General features: G+C 41.9%; 1 protein-coding gene across 2 annotated transcripts in view; it reads left to right on the top strand.

Moving 5' to 3' along the window:
• The window catches only part of FHL1 (four and a half LIM domains 1), a 125,729-nt gene extending 107,962 nt beyond the window's left edge, over positions 1 to 17,767 (top strand). For both annotated transcript variants that reach the window (XM_040323740.1, XM_040323739.1), the window contains exons 2-6: positions 564 to 745; positions 7,768 to 7,942; positions 9,357 to 9,526; positions 13,265 to 13,451; positions 15,978 to 17,767. In XM_040323740.1, coding sequence (XP_040179674.1) covers positions 590 to 745; positions 7,768 to 7,942; positions 9,357 to 9,526; positions 13,265 to 13,451; positions 15,978 to 16,132 — 843 coding nt within the window. In that variant the 5' untranslated portion in view covers positions 564 to 589 and the 3' untranslated portion in view covers positions 16,133 to 17,767. The remainder of the gene's footprint in view (positions 1 to 563; positions 746 to 7,767; positions 7,943 to 9,356; positions 9,527 to 13,264; positions 13,452 to 15,977) is intronic.

Raw genomic sequence — 17,767 nt, forward strand, 5'->3', positions numbered from 1 at the left:
TCCTCTGAGCATTAGATAACCCCCTCTGGGAAGTGCTCTTCTGAGGGGTTTACCTTGCAGGCGCGCTCCCGGGTCCACTATTCGGCGTCCAATGTCGAATGCCCGACTCGGCCCCGGCACCTGCGTCATTGTATTTGATTGATGGCAGCGGGAGCCAATGGCTGTGCTGCTATTAATCTATCCAATCAAGAGCTGGGGAGAGAGCGACGGCGGGAGACGCGCCCATCGAAATTCGGGTTTTCATGTAAGTAAAACAGGGGGGGGGGGGGGCTGGGGTTTGCCGGAAAACTGCAAGGTGTTTTTTTACCTTAATGCAAGTGAAAAATCATGAAGGTTTACGACCCCTTTAAGGATAACGTGTGGTGCCACAGTGGCTTATGAAGTTGGATAGCACATGTTAACTGGTAGTATGCTTTTTGAAGAATATTGCTCCTAAATGATATACATTCTTTCACAACTATGTTGTTGAGATGAAAATTTAATATAAAGAATAAGTGTATATTGGTTCTAAACCAGAACTAGAAAAATTGAAAGATGAAGGATTATATTTTGTCTCCTATTAGGTCCCCGCCACTACGCTGTGGGCACAATGTCTGAACGCTTTGACTGCCATTACTGCAGAGCCCCTCTGCAAGGCAAGAAGTATGTTGAGAAGGATGGACACAACTGCTGTGTGAAGTGTTTCGAGAAGATTGTTGCTAACACTTGTGCTGAGTGCAGGAAACCCATTGGGGTTGATTCCAAGGTGAGACGCAAAAACATAATATAGTTATTTAAAGTAATTTGAATGTATTAAAAAAAAAAAAAACTATGGGAAACACTAGGCATAACCAGTGGATTTTTCAATGAAGATACCACAACTACAATGGAAATGGTAGCACAGAATCCACAATAAAGCCTTGCAGCCTTTTATTTTAGTTCAGCTTTTCTTACTAAAAAAAAAAAAACTCCCTTTGCATTACAGGCCTCAGCAAATTGGCACACTGTGCTCCCTTTGGTTAATAAGTGCTTACATTTTCAGATGCTCATTACATTGTCCCCCCCCCCCCCCCAATTCTGCAGATGATAGAACGCACCAAGCATTAGATGTGTAGCCCCTGAAACTCATGAAAAAGCACTCAACTCCATTCCCAACCCACATGTGCGCAGTCCGCTGTTTTTCATGCTTGTAAAAGACTGAGCTGATATGTAAAAATGTACTGGTGCACACACACATTTTTCAAAAATGTAAACAATGGTGTCTGCAATTACATTTGTACAGACGCACACAGGTTGTGTGCAATGTGTTCCTATGAGCAACATATGCTGCAGTTGTGGCTCCCAGATGCTACAGCCGTATTTTACTTTGTATGACCATACATTGTGAGCTTTCAGCGTAAAACTGTTTAGCACATCCATAATGTTTGGTGGAACCAGTGTAATATTTTTATTTGTAAAAAAAAAAAAAAAAAAAAAAAAAAATTTTTTTAGCAACGACTATTATACATCAGTTTAGAAATAAATAAAAAAATGATATACAAACCTTGAAACTTAGCTTGGGCCAATGTAAGCATGCATACGCCATATATGACAAATCCCTGTGGAAGCTGACAAGTACTGTTACTACAGTGATCCTCGCAAGCTTCTGTGTCCTGTGCTGAGCAGTTGCCCTGCTGTATAGTATACACAGGTGGTTGCCCGCTCAGCACAGATTACATTCAGAGATGGAATTGAATTTTCTTAATTCAAGGCATTCTCTGATTGGACAAGGTGGCGAGGCAGGGTGCTGACATCATTATCTCCACCTCATCCAATCAAGGCATTCTCTGAATGGAACCTGTGCTGAGTGAGCAACCCCCTTGTTCACTAATCAGCACGGTAGCCGCTCGGCCCAGGAGCAGCAAGCTAGCGCCAACCATGTAGAGGTGCCCACTATAGTGATTTCAATTTTACACAGGGATAGGCCAGGTATGGCACATACATACTTTGGTCCTTCATTTTATCTGCTTCAAGTAGGTTTTGCTTTCCCATAGACTTGCATGAGAATGCAAAACCTGTCTGAAGTGAACAAAAGTCAGTCAGCAGAGGACCTTATGGTGCCTGCTGGCACTAACTGTTCTGCTACCACACCATACATGATCTATCAGTTGAATTGTTAATTATCATCTTCTGCCCCAGGTCCTAATGTGACAAATATGTGGGTGCAGGTGTACAGTCCCAAACAGACAATGTGCATTTGGAACCACTCGCCTACACATCTGTCATAATTGGGTCCCGTAACTGTTCTGCTGCACTCGTTCCCAAACCCCCGCCTTTCCTGCATGCTTTTATAAGTATCTGGTATGGGTTTTAAGGAGGACCCCCACACCAAAATTGAAAACAATATGGCTTGTCACTGGGAAGCTTGTGTGCTGCTGCTTCTCCTCCCCCAGCTCTTATGCAGCGGAGAACAGAGGGAATGTGATCACTTTTTTATATCTATACAAAAATTGTTTTGCTTTTTTATTTCTAATATAAACTTAATGGGTTGTTTTACAAGTTGATCATTTACAATCACTTTAAATAAGGTAGGTTTCCAGGTAGATTCAGAGCATTTTATTTATTTATTTTCTGAAAAGGGGGCAGTAGGCCAAATACATATGGGAACCAAATGTATTCACCCACCTATCGAGAGAGAGTCACATTTGTGTTAAAGTGGATGTAAACCCCATTCATGAAATCTGACCTAGGCACATATATCTGCAGTGTTTACTTATCTCTCTCTAAAGCCCCAAGTCCCCTGTCTTTCTGCTGCTCCATTCCTGTTATCAGCATAATAATTTCTCACAAGTTCTCTGACACAGACATGGGTGCATAGAGGTAGATGAGCAGAGAGCTGGTCTATTTAAAGCTCTGCATGTTTCTTCATTCCTCTGTAGGGATGAGCTGAACACCCCCCGGTTCGGTTCGCATCAGAACCTTAGAACAAACCGAACGTTCGCGCAAACTTTAGAACCCCATTAAAGCATTAAAGTCTATGGGACTCGAAGATTCTAAATCAAAAGGGCTAATATGCAAGTTATTGTCCTAAAAAGTGTTTGGGGACCCGGGTCCTGCCCCAGGGAACATGTATCAATACAAAAAAAAGTTTTAAAAATTGCAGTTTTTTTAGGGAGCAGTGATTTTAATCATGCTTAAAGTGAAAAAAAAAGTGAGATATTCCTTTTAAATATCATACCTGCTGGGTGTCTATAGTATGCCTGTGAAGTGGCACATGTTTCCCGTGTTTAGAACTGTCCCTGCACAAAATGAAATTTCTATAGGAAAAAAGTCATTTAAAACTGCTTGCGGCTTTAATGTAATGTCTGGTCCCGGCAATATGGATGAAAATCATTGAGAAAAATGCACCCAAATTAACAAAAGGAAAGGCGTGGGGCCCCCAGGCCCTATATACTCTGAACAGCAGTGAACAAGACTGGGACTGTAGGTTTGTTGAGTAGAATCTGTAATTTTGAACTGGTACATTTTTGCAAAGGACACAGTACACTAACTGACAATACTTGGAGCTCCCTGCCTGTGGTATTAGTATGAGAACACCAGTAATTGTATTCAGGTAAGCTTTAGGTGCACAATGTGCAGAGGACACAATACACTAAGTGAAAATACTTGCAGATCCCTGCCTGTGATATTTGTATGAGAACACCATCAATTGTATTCAGGTAAGCTTTAGGTGCACATTGTGCAAAGGACACTAAAACTGAATACAGGGGGTCCCCGGGTTACAAACAAGATAGGGTCTGTAGGTTTGTTTTTAAGTTGAATCTGTTTGTAAGTCTGAACAGGTACACGTTTTAAGTGTAGCTGCAGCCCAAAAAACTATTTTTAATCTTTTCAGGAAGGCATAGGGAAGGGTTAAAATCCCTGTGACATTTGTTTTGCTGCCTGTGCCCCTCTTCAGAAGATTTCTCCTTGCGTTCTGTCCCGGTGACAATTGGATTTTGAACATTTTGGGTTGTTGTGGAAACAAGCCTTGGTGATAAAGCATCAGTAGACACATTTTTCCCAAAATAACTCTTAAAGAAGAGAATTTCCCTTCCTTGGGGTAGATTTCCTATTACTTTCTGTTGTCTCCCTCCATTTGTAAGTAGGAGTCGTTTGTAAGTCAGATGTTCGTAACTAGGGGACCCCCTGTACTGGAGGTCCCTGCCTGTATTTGTATGAGAACACCAGCAATTGTATTTAGGTAGCTTTAGGTGCACACTGTGCAAAGGACACGGTACACTAAGTGAAAATACTGCAGCTAGCACAATCACCTGCCTGCCTGTGAGTATATTATGAAGAGAATAACAGGAACGGTTCTAGCTAAACTGAATACAGTGTATAAATATATATATACATCACCTGGGATGCATATATATCCTCTACACACTGTAACTGCAGCTAACTGACTCGCCTGCCTGCCAGCTCTATCTAACTCAAATGAAATGACCCTGTCACTGACTCTCTCTCAGCACGCCAGAACACACTACACAAGGCCTTCTATAGTGTGGGGCGTGTACTAAATCCCCTGAGGCATAATTGGTCAAAGCCACCCTGGCTTTGGCCAATTATGGCTCTCTTAAAGACGGCGCTGTGATTGGCCAAGCATGTGGGTCATAGTGCATGCTTGTCCAATCATCAGCCAGCAATGCACTGCGATGCTACATTGAATTTTGGGCCGTGATGCGCCACTTGAATTTGGCGCGAACAGCCCATAACGTTCGCAATTCGACGATTGGTCGAACATACGATGTTCAAGTCGAACATGAAGCTCATCCCTATTCCTCTGCCTATGTGGAGGGGGGGAGGGGTGTGTGTGTGAGCCTGCCTTTCCTCCAATCAGCTGTCACACCGTGTATGTCCAGACTGCCCTTCCCATTGCTGAAACGGGAAGAAAGATTTCTAACACGATGTACACTTTATAAAGAATGTAGAAAGCTGAAGACAGCAGATGGATATACTTCTAAAACTTATGTAGGGAGATTTGTTTAATCTCTGTTTATCATCTGAACCTGTTCACTTCACTGAGTATAGGAGAGGATTTACATCCACTTTAAGGTGGTTATGTAGCAAGCTGTTGTATTTGGAGGTGAAAGAAAACTAATTCCAGTAGATGTAGAACAATGTTCCTGTCTGAGGCAAATAGATTTTCCATCTGTTCAATCTCGTTTACTTTTATCACCCACATAGCTGTTTTCAACATCTTGGGGTGCAACTTCTAGCAGCAATAATCAGGAGTGGTAGAATTGATCTCTTATGTTTGTTTAGGGATATGGTTATGATGCAGTAGGAAAGAAGCTGGATTGTATGTAAATCTTTGGGAGGTGTTGCATACAGTTCAGAAGCAGGAGAACAGGGCAAGACCAAAGGATATGCAAGATATTAATGTTCTGCATTCTATACAAACATGTATGCCTATTCCTATGAGGGGGAGGGTACTACCCCCATTCATAATCCTGACTGACTTTGGGACGAGAGAAGGCCTATTGACATAAAAATTCACCCTTAACTGACAAATACCCAGACCAAGCTAACATTCTCCAATGTCTAGAGCATAACTCAGATCTGAACTCCAACTAATGGTCGCTGTATCTAAAGCTCATAGTGCATTAGCATCAACAGTAGATCGATATACTTTGTGGTATACTTTGTGTATATGACATTCTATTTTAGTAATGATAATGAAATAAATGAATCTAATGATAGGCAGAAAATGGACAGAGTATAAATTCTATTCTCCTTCTAGTCAGTGAAATGCCCCTCATAATCAGGGTTCAAGTCCCGGGGAAAAAAGTGTGGTAACTCCCACCCAAGATTTACTCCCCCACCAACAAACAAAAAATGATACGCTCATATGCATAATTAGTAAACCGCATGTTTTTTTTCTGATCCACTATACCTTAGTAATCCTTTGTTACTGGCCGCTTCCTGTATATGGATTCATCGGGTAGTGTGCGGGTATTCCGTCACTTCCTCGATGCCGCAATGTCTCCTGGGAGCTTTTGTCATTGTTCCCAAGAGACATTGCGGAGGTCTGCCGCGGGTTATACTTTAAGCAAGTTCTTTCTAAATCCCGCAGATCTCCGCAATGTCTTCTGGGAACAATGACAAAAGCTCCCAGGAGACATTGCGGCATCGAGGAAGTGACGGAATACCCGCACACTACCTGATAAATCCATATACAGAAAGCGGCCAGTAACATAAAGGATTACTAAGGTTCGCCTGACCCTGACAGTGACTCGAGCTGGGCATCGCCGCTTAGTGAAGGATTGGCTGGGGCGGCTCGGCTGCTCTAGTCCTGCAAAGGGAACTGCGTTCCTGCTGTGAAAAACATGCAGGAACTCCGTTACCACGCGTTCCCGCAGGACTTGAGCCCTGCTCATAATAATAGTCAGCAGAAAGGGTCCCCTTTGATGGTTAGTGGCAGAAGGACCATCTTACACTGGTGGTCATTGGGGTAAGGGGGCCCATCGCTTTTTACATTGATGGTCAGTGGAATAACTGTCCCCACCCCTTACAGATTGCAAAGAAAAAAGAGCATGAGTGTCAATGATTACATATCTGAGGTGCTTACTGCTCAAGGAGCCCCTAGCAACCTCCTGATGGGACCTTTGTTGCAAAAGGCTGGTCTAGAGATACTTTAGCACAATATCAATGTTTGTTTCTGACATAAAATGCTTGTCTTTAGAAATGCACTTGTACCCTCTAGTGGTAAAACATTCATTAGCTCACAGGGTGTACGTTATTGAATGACAGAGCCAATAAACTAGAATAAAAGAAAACCAGGATTACACGTTAATAATCTTTAATACAGTGTGATCTGTTTTTCAAACATTTGTTTTCCTTGGCACACCGCTGCTTTTATATATAATGGCGAACCAAGCTGTGTGGTTGACTGCATTCTTCAGTTACTATGAATGCATCTGGAAACAAACCACACAACGTTTATCTTGTCCTGTTACAAGTGCTGCAAATACAGGCAAGGTGAGGTATGTACCACCTAGAATGGGATGGTTGTGATTTTGTGTAGAGACCTGTGTTGCCTGAATAATGAGGATTGATTTATTTTTTTCTCCAATATCTGTAGATATATCATGTCCTTGTCGAGCGATTATAGGTAAACGTAACAGTTATTGCATCTGTTTTGGTGTGTGTGTTATCACACATAACAGACCTCCTCTCTTTTTGGGTCTCCTGCTTCTGGCTGTGCCCCTCTTTGAGTAACCCCTGCTTGCTGGGGGAAGGGGGGGGGGATACTCATGCGTGCTCCATCTTAAGCCACAATGTGGATTGTCCCTTTGATTAACAGCAGCAGCTAACGATGCTACTCTTGTGCACAGCGCTCAACTGAGATCAGGATCTGGTAAGTATTTAGGGGGGTAGCTCCATCTTTTTTTAAACTTTTTTTTTTTTTTTCATTGTTCAAAAGCAAGTTAAAGTTGAACCCCATCCATTTTTACCAACTTGCTTTTTGAACAATGTAAAACTACCCAACCTTTATTTGGTAATGCACTTCTGGACAGGAAGTGGTTAAAGCAAGTATTTAACTTTACCAGGGCCTTCATAATAGACCTGATACCCAGTAGCCAGATTTGTTGGGCAATCAGACACTTTTAACAATGTACACTTTCACCTGTAACTGTTGCACTGCTGCCAGATGGCAAAGATTAGGGTACCAAATGTATACTATTGGTTGCCATATATGTTGTGTGTAAACACAGGAAGCTCCCTTTTTAATATGCATATTGATGCGTTCTTGTTGATATTTAGGAGCTCCATTACAAGAGCCGCTATTGGCACGACTCGTGCTTTCGCTGCTACAAGTGTTACCATCCTCTGGCCAACGAGCAATTTGTTTTCAAAGACAATAAAATTCAGTGCCCTAAATGCACCAACCGAGAGGATGCGCAGCGCTGTGGTGGATGCCACAAGCAGATTCAGCCAGGTACAGTGCTTTCTCTGATTTCTTAGAGCTTTTTCAAGGAAAACACGCATTGAAATGATGATGATTAGTATTTTTTGTTAAATGCACCACAAAATTTACATGGTGTCTATCGGCTGCCAACTGTTTTTTAAAAACGGCTTCACTCTAAATGTATCTATTTTTGGTGAAAGGCAGGGTTTGATTCTTTGTTTTATGCTCCTGTGGGGGAGCCCAATGCACCCTATTTATCTGAGCAATCATTGATAAGTGCCTAAACATGAGGAATCCATTAGACAGCAAAGACCTGACTGGTGATCAGACCCTTTGTAAGAGTAATTATATATATATAATATATATATATATATATATATATATATATATATATATATATATATATATATATATATATATATATATATAGATCAAGTTATGACTCTTCAGTTGCTGATCTGCACTTACACATTACAACTTTTTCCATAGACTGGTGTATACTTTTCTCAGATCCAATGAGGATGAATTTGTGTCTCTTTACCAGTCAGGGCCCAGCTGACATGTTCATAGTGCAGGCTACACAAAGTTGACACCTTAGAACAGAGGGATGGTTGCCAATTCCAACTGGCATACCTTGAGTAAAACTTTTTAGAGGATTCCCTGCCTCAAAGACCACTAGCTTTGTGTCCTAGCCGCCCACACACAGCTTATCAATCACGGAAAGATCTTTAGCTGAATACTAGCAAGGCATGATCATAAACCAGGATTTCCTGTTGCATCGCTAAAGTTTGTATTTCCTATTCAATCATTCACTATTGAATGCAGGGTTTCTCTCCCAACTTGCCCAACATAGTCACATAGCACACAATCGCTTTGCAGTTTTTCAGTAATCTGCATACCAGAGATTTTCCAACATTGGGGTAAGGAACGCTGCATGCAACAGTGATCACTTCAATATTGCAGTGTAACTAGGAGGGGGACACTCCACACCCACCCATAGTAATATTTCATTTATAGCTGAGGTTTGGTGGACAAAGTTATCACTTGCTTCAGATCATTCTAAATGAGATTCTGATAACATTTTCACCCATTCTGTGGTCTTCTGCTTTTCTCACTTCTGTTGTCTTTATTAAAAATTTAAAATTAATTGAATGTGCAGCTGAGAGAGTGGCACCTCTTGTAACTGAGGTGGGCAGACCTGCCAATTAAAAAATAAAAAAAAGATTAAAAAAAAGCCCAATAAATATAAAAAAGCTATTCGGTGGTTCAGCAAAATATTTGGACAGAGAATAATGTCTTTGGGTTCAAGTGATTTGTGCATAAAATGCCATCAGCCTTCACATTTGTGGCATGTGAATAAAAACTGAGGTAAAGAACTTTTTTTTTTTTTTTGTGACGGAGCTAACAACTGTCCCTTAAACAGCGTTTTGTGTTACTTTTCTAGGTGGCCGCAATGTTGAGTACAAGGGTAGTGCCTGGCACGAGGAATGCTTCACATGCAGCAACTGCAAGCAGTCCATAGGGGCTGGCAGCTTCTTCCCAAAGGGAGCCGATATCTTCTGTGTCACCTGTCATGAAGAAAAATTTGCAAAACATTGTGTAAAGTGCAAGAATGTAAGTATTCAAAGCAACCATCTAAAGTCCTTGGATCAGGTGCATCACTAATACTACCTTGCAGGTTTGGGGGGGGGGGGGGGGGCTGCTTTGCCATGCCATGCAGGTAAACAGGTTTAATTTAATGCAATGCCTGACAGCACATGCTTTTCCTTGGCCACCCTGTCATCCTGTCCAGCTGCCGTAAGTGAAAAACAATATTGGTCCAGTGATGTTGCATCAGGGTGGTATGAGAGGCTCTGCCCTGTCTAAGCACTGATTGAAGTGACTTCTACCACATACATCATGTTATGAAAAGTATTGGGACGCCTGCCTTTACGAGCATATAAACATTAATGGCATCCCAGTCTAAAGCTGGATACACACTATTCATGGGTGCTCAACCTGTGGCTCTCCAGCTGTTGCAAAACTACAATTCCCATAATGCCTCAGCCTTTGGGAGACATGCTTGTACCTGTCAGCGGCTTGCAATGCCTCATGGGAATTGTAGTTCCGCAACAGCGAACAGCCACAGGTTGAGCACCCATGCACTATATGATTTTCTGTAGATTTTTTTTCCTTCAGATTTACCAAAACCATTCAATATGAGGTCAAACCTTAAGAGTTTGAATTTGTATGCAATCAGGCAGGCCCTTGCACTACGTGGTTTTGGTAAATCTAAAGGATATCGGACAACAAAAGTTGTATAGTGTGTATGGGGTCTTAGCCTGTAGGGTTAAATATTGAATTGGCCCACCCTTTCCAGCTGTAACAGCTTCAACTCTTCTGGGAAGACTGTCCACAAGGTTTATGTCTATGGGAATGTTTGACAATTCTTCCAGAAGAGGATTTGTGAGGTCAGGCACTGATGTTGGACAAGAAGGCCCGGCTCACAGTCATCCCAAAGGTGTTATATTGGGTTGAGTTCAGGACTCTGTGCAGGCCAGTCAAGTTCCTCCTTGTCTTTATGGACCTTGCTTTGTGCACTGGTCCAAATCATTTGGTGGAGGTGGAATTATGGTGTGGGGTATTCAGGGGTTGGGCTTGGCCCCTTAGTTCCAGTGAAGGGATCTTTGAAGGCATCTGCTGCATACCAAAACATTTTGGACAATTTCATGCTCCCAACTTTGTCGGAACAGTTTGGGGATGGGCCTCAAGTCGTATCAAAGTTTAACTAAATTAGTGCAGGGACTACTTTGAAGTTGCACAGATATGAATGGTACTCACTGGAAATCATGGGGTACAACTTTGCAGGATAAGTCGCACATGTGTGAAAGGGGTTTTAACCACTTCAGCTCCAGACCATTTTGTTGCTAAAGGACCAGGCCCCTTTTTTGCGATTCGGCACTGCGTTGCTTTAACTGACAATTGCGCGTTCGTGCAACGTGGCTCCCAAACAAAATTGACGTCCTTTTTTCCCCCACAAATAGAGCTTTCTTTTGGTGGTATTTGATCACCTCTGCGGTTTGTATTTTTTGCGCTATAAACAAAAATAGAGCGACATTTTGGACAAAAATTCAATATAAAAAAGTTTTTGTTATAAATAAATATCCCCCAAAAATCTACAAAACATTTTCCATCAGTTTAGGCCGATACGTATTCTTATACATATTTTTGTTTAAAAAAAAAAAAAAAAAAAAAAAAAAACCACAATAAGCGTTTATTGATTTGCGCAAAAGTTATAGCATCTACAAAATATGGGGTAGTTTTATGGCATTTTTATTAATAATTTTTACTAGTAATGGCAGCGATCAGCGACATTATGGCGGACACATCGGACACATTTTTGGGACCATTGTCATTTTTACAGCGATCCGAGCTATAAAAATGCACTGATTACTGTGAAAATTACACTGGCAGTGAAGGGGTTAACCAGTAGGTGGCGCTGTAGGGGGTTAAGTGTTTCCTAGGGAGTGCTTCTTACTGTAGGGGGGATGGGCTGTGTGTCACATGACACTGATCTCCGCTCCAAGTACACGGAGCGGAGATCAGTGTCATTGTCACTAGGCAGAGCAGGGAGATGCTTGTTTACACACTCTATACCTCCGTGAGACGATCGTGGGTGTCCCAGCGGCGATCGAGTCTGTGGGACTCTTGGAGAAAGCGCCAGGGTCGCAAGCGCGCGACCACACAGTGGCATCTTAACCACTTAAGGACTGCCTCCTGCAGATATACGTCGGCAAAATGGCACGGCTGGGCACAAGCACGTATCTGTATGTCCTCTAAGTGCCCAGCCGTGGGTCGCGGGCGCGCGACCCGATCCGAAGCTCTGCGGACCCGATCGCCGCTGGAGTCCCGTGATCGGTCCCCGGAGCTGAAGAACGGGGAGAGCTGTGGCAGCTTCATTGATCGTGTGTTTTCTGATTATATAGGGAAACATGATCAATGATGTCACACGTCCAGCCCCGCCCCCTACAGTTAGAAAAACATACGAGGTGACACATAACAACTAGGGGGCGCTGTAGGGGTTAACTCCTAAACTGCACTGTCATTTTTACAGTAAGCAACGCATTTTTATAGCATTTTTTGCTGTGAAAATTACAATGGTCCCAAAAATGTGTCAAAATTGTCCGATGTGTCCGCCATAATGTCGCAGTCACGAAAAATATCGATGATCGCCGCCATTAGTTGTAAAAAAAAAAAAAAAAAAAAATTTTTTAAAAATGCAATAAAATTATCTCCTATTTTGTAAACGCTATACATTTTGCGCAAACCAATCGATAAACGCTTATTGCGATTTTTTTTTTTTTTTAACAAAAATAGGTAGAAGAATACGTATCGGCCTAAACTGAGGAAAAAAAAAGTTTTTTTTATATCTTTTTGGGGGATATTTATTATAGCAAAAAGTAAAAAATAGATTTTTTTCAAAATTTTGGCTATATTTTTGTTTATAGCGCAAAAAATAAAAACCGCAGAGTTGATCAAATACCACCAAAAGAAAGCTCTATTTGTGGGAAAAAAAAGGATGCCAATTTTGTTTGGGAGCCACATCGCACGACCGCTTAATTGTCAGTTAAAGCGACGCAGTGCCGAATCGCAAAAACTGGCCAGGTCCTTTACCTGCATAAAGGTCCGGGTCTTAAGTGGTTAAAGGATACATATATACGTCCTTATGCCTGTGCGTGCCACTCTGCCAACGTAAATATACAGGAGGCGGTCCTTAAGCGGTTAATCAAGTACATCCTGTAATATATATAAATATAGAGGCTGACATTGCTGACCTGTCATACTATGTCTTTGGCTGTCATGCAGTACCAGTAATTTTGATGTTTCAAGTCACTAACCTGAAAAAGTATGCAGATAACGCAATGTAACTTTGAATATTCGGTCACTGTACTAATGTTAAACATCTAGATGATCAAAGGGTTAAATGTGTGCCTAGCCATGTTTGTGTGTAGTGCTTTTACCAAGGAAAGTGATGGATTTTATTCATCTGCTTTGCAGGATGGAGCTCTGCCTTGTTTACATAGGCAGAGCTCTGTCCAGCCTCTGTTTCTGACAAGCGGCAGACATCCATTGGCCAATACCCATTGATCAGCTTCTGCTATGACAAATTACAGCACAAGTGGTGCGCCCCCTATTGGGAAGCGCAGTATCACGTGTGTGTATACACATACTGCACAGAATGGCCACCCTGTACTAGTAAATCTGCTATGAGGCGGTCGTTGAAGGGGAACCGACCTCTGTTACTACACCCAATATAAAGATATATGTAGAAGAAACTTTGATTTTGTGACGATGTGCTAACATGTTTTACAGCCAATCACTTCTGGAGGGATAACCTATCAGGACCAGCCCTGGCACGGCGACTGCTTTGTGTGCGAGACCTGCCATAAGAAGTTATCCGGCCAGCGCTTTACTGCTGTTGAGGATCATTACTATTGTGTGGACTGCTACAAGACCTTTGTAGCGAAGAAGTGTTCTGGATGTAACAACCCAATCACAGGTATACATGTCCACTCCCCCCCCCCCCCCCCCCCCAAATGTTTTGTTATTGATAGAAATGAGAAAGTAAAAGTTATTGAGGTATGAGCTTACTAGACAATTTATGGAATTCGAGGATCTTCAGTCTAAAAAGTACTCAGTATCCTTATTCATAATTGTATACCCGAGCTGCTCTCTGGTCCTACTAATTTCTCATATAAATAGTTTCTGGAGCTATGATATTTGATTGTCCTCCACTACATAGGATTTTTTTTATTTATTTTTTACTTGTAAATTCTATTTCTTGGAGTACAGTACAGGGCACAGGCTAGATATTCATAGACCAGTGGTCGCTAAATTGCGGTCCGGGGGCAATGTGGCCCATTGCTTGATTTTTATCTGGCCCTGGGGCACGATTTCATTTACTGACACCAATGATGGGGCACAATTCCTCCCAATGGGACACAATGCCAATAAAGATGGGGCACAATTCCTCCCACTGAAACCAATGATGGGGCATTGTTTATTCCTACTGATGCTGAGACTTTTTGTACTCATGTTGGCAACAGTCTGGCCCCCCTAAAGTCTGAAGGACAGTAAACTGCCTTTTGTTTAGCAACCGCTATCCTAAACCCTGGGGTTATAGGCTGCTACTGTCAGGTGATTGGATCTGGCAAACGTTTTGGTGGGCATGCTCCTAGCTTTTAACCTCCAGCCCACTCCATGAGTCCTCCATTCTTTAGCAGGCATAGAATAACACAGAATCCGAGGGCAGGATGGCCTCTCCTTACTCTGATAGGAATTTTGACTTTCCTGTAAGTTCCATATCATCTTAATTGTACAGGACACAGGCTAGATATTTAACCTGTGGAAGCGAACTCCACATCCTTGCCACTCTTACAGTAAAGAACCCTCTATGTAGTTAAGGTTAAACCTCTTTTTCTTCACATTTTAATAGGTGGCCATGTATCTTGTTAAACTCCCTTAACAAGTGAAAAAGTTGTATTCCTATTGTGACCTCACCAGTATGGTGTTTGTAAATTGAAATCATATCCCCTCTCAAGCGTCTCTTCTCTAGAGAGAATACGTTCAGTGCTCGCAACCTTTCTTCATATCCAATATCCTCCAGACCCTTTATTAGCTTTGTTGCCCTTCTTTGTACCCTCCTCATTTTCAGTACATCCTTCCTGAGGACTGGTGCCCAGAACGGAACAGCATACTCTAGGTACAGCTGGACCAGAGTCTTGTAGAATGGGAGAATTATTGCATTAATCACCTTTTTAATGCATATCAATAGTCTGTTTACTTTGTTTGGCTCAGCAATTCCAAGCTGCTGCCATCATCTACTAGGACCCCCCAGATCCTTTTCCATCCTTGATTCCCCCAGTGAGTAGATTGCATTCATATTTTTGCCACCCAAATGCATTCTTTAATTTTTCATGTAGTTGCCCACCCCGTTAACTGGTTCAGGTTTCCACATCCTGTGGAGAAATTATAGCCCTGCTTAGCACTTGGTATTGACTGTAAATACAGAGATTGACCTGTTTACCCCATCCTCCAGGTCGTTTATGAACAAATTAAATGTGCTTGGTCCCAGCACAGGGAACATAATTTCCTTTCACTGTGGCAGCTGATGCCACCAGTTACATAATAATTGGGCTCCCCGATGGGTAAGCCTGGTAGAATGGGGCTGTTCTCCCTCCCACATTTGCTACTTGTAAAAGCAATCCAGTGTGCAGAATAGCTGGCTATTCTAGGTCCAGGAACCAAGATGAACCTGCAATACCCTTTCCATGTCACTGGTCTCTATGTGGGGTTGAGGCTTTGCCTGTCGTGGTCACACCAGGATTTAACTATAGAAATGGACCATGGCCTTATAGCATCCTGTGGTACTACGCCCCTTGAACTTGGCGCCAAGTTGAGCGCTCAAGCAGGATACAGTGCCCAAACTCACACGTGAGATCTGGGTGTGATGCCCAAGCTTACACCAAGCAGGATGCATTGTTTTAGTAGAAGGTAGTGATAAGTTGATTGAATAATCCAAAATAATAATAAAGATATGAATTGCTTATCTGAGATTGAAGCCCCTGAAGCGGTCCTCGATCCCCTCCTCCACCATCTCTCCTGGTATGAGTTCTGGGTTTCGCTGCTCCAGCACTGTGACTGGTCGGAGAGGCGATAACGTCACGCCTGCGCTGTTGTCTACGGCATGCATGTGCCATAGACATTGGTGCCCCTTTTTTGGAAAATATCTCCTTAACGGTGTAGGTTAAGGAGATATTTCTAGTCTTACCTGTAGGTTAAAGTTAAAGGGGCTGTAAAGGTTTTTTTTTTACTCATATGTTAATAAAATAGTGCCCATCTGGTTTAAGGCTGTGCTTTGGGTGTCCAGTGTGGCTTTAATGCAATACACCACGAGGGGGGGGGGGGCCCTCAAAGAATATAAATACCATTCTTTTAAAATCAGTTGACACTAAGAACCTTTTTACTGACAGTGCTCTTGCGTAGCTAAAGTTTCATTTTATTAATGAACTCTTTTTCCCTATAGGGTTTGGAAAAGGATCCAACGTTGTGAATTATGAAGGCCATTGTTGGCATGAATATTGTTTCACCTGCAAGAAGTGCTCTTTGAATCTGGCAAACAAGCGCTTTGTACGCCAGAACGAGCAGATTTACTGCACCGACTGTGCCAAGAAGCTCTAAAGCGGCACATCTACACAGCAACATTACCATGGAATGATTACTGTTCAACAGCTATACTGAATGCATGCCAAACTGCAATTACTTATTATGCTCTAAATATATAATGAATCTTTGTTCGCATGCTAGTATCTATTCAACTTGATTTAAACCATAATAGATGTGTAGACCTGATTTTACTTTCAGAATGATATATGCATGACTTAACTGCATTTTGTGGGGGATGGGAGGGGAAAGAGAATGATAGAATAGATTCATTGTGTGCGCTTCATTTTTGCTGTCCTACATGGCAGCCAATTGCAAATGATTAATAAGATTTGAATTCAAGATGATGCAACTTTGTCGTGTAAGGTAAGGCACAAACAAGCAGCTTCCTCTCTCTTTCCCCCCCCCCCCCCCGATTTTATTCCTTCAGACTGCTTTCATTTATGTCAGCCCTTAATTGCGTAAACATGTTCATAACATTATATATAGCTTTTTTCCATAAGGCATTTAAGCTTAAACACAGTTCTATAAAGAGTCTCTATGGGGCAATGCATTATGATGAACATTTGTTGCATTTTGTAATGTACCGCTTCAGTTAACTACAAAATATTAGTATACTAAAAAATACGAGTATTGTTAGAAGTTTGTGTTTTTATGATAAACTTGTTTTAAAAGAACACACTTTTTTGATGGCTTTAGCATAGTAATTTCCAGTTGGATATGAGTTACAGCCTTGTCAAATAAATACAATGCAGTATGTTCATATTCCACACAGACTGCATCTAGAACACCACTTTAGCAAATTAATACCGAATATATTTTATACAGGAAAATTAGCAAGCACCAGCTTTGCTTTTAAAAAAAAAAAACAAAGCTCGTAGCATTACTTGCCTGCCTTGTGCTACACAGCTTAAGAAAAAAGTGCAGCTACTGTATGCTTTTACTCTTTCTGAGGTATGTAATTCTCTATCTCACTATATGCACAAAAGAGAACTTCCAGATCACTTCTGTGTTTGAGTTTAATACATACTAATCAATGCAGACAATGCTATTCAAATGCCTGTTTGCAGCCCTAAAAAAAAATATATATATGTAGATGCATGGTAGGTCTTAAAAGTAGCCCAGTCGCAGAAATATAGGGGCTGCCATTAAGTCAGTAAATTATGGACTGGCACACGAATGCAGAGCAGGCAAGTCAGTAAAATTAGAATTTATCTGCATCCTTTTTCGTGGTATGCGATTCAATTAGAGGCATAAGGGGGTTATTGAGACTGCTCTCGGTACTAGGACTTTCAAGAGAGTTCAGCTTCTTGGCAAGTTTACGTTATGCATTGCAACAGTTACCACTAGATGGTGATGTGCTCACATTTTATTAAAGCTGAAGTCAAGGAAAAAAGTTCTCCTTGCAGTGAGTGGGGCTTTACCTGCACTGTCAATGTTAACTGTACATTAGGAGACCAAGTACAGCAGTTTTACTTGCCCAATGCCCTGCTTGTCCCGGTCTTCTCCCCTGTGCTCTGGCAGTCTATAATCCTCTGACATCTTCAAGCCTGATTGGATCCCATAGCCCTGCACTGGACATGGGGACAGACCTTTGCTGAACTGCAAAGGATCATGCAAGTAAGTGCTTTTTGCACAGTCCCCCCCCCCCCC

Source organism: Rana temporaria, chromosome 9, assembly GCF_905171775.1.
Source record: "Rana temporaria chromosome 9, aRanTem1.1, whole genome shotgun sequence".
NCBI classification, from domain to species: domain Eukaryota; kingdom Metazoa; phylum Chordata; class Amphibia; order Anura; family Ranidae; genus Rana; species Rana temporaria.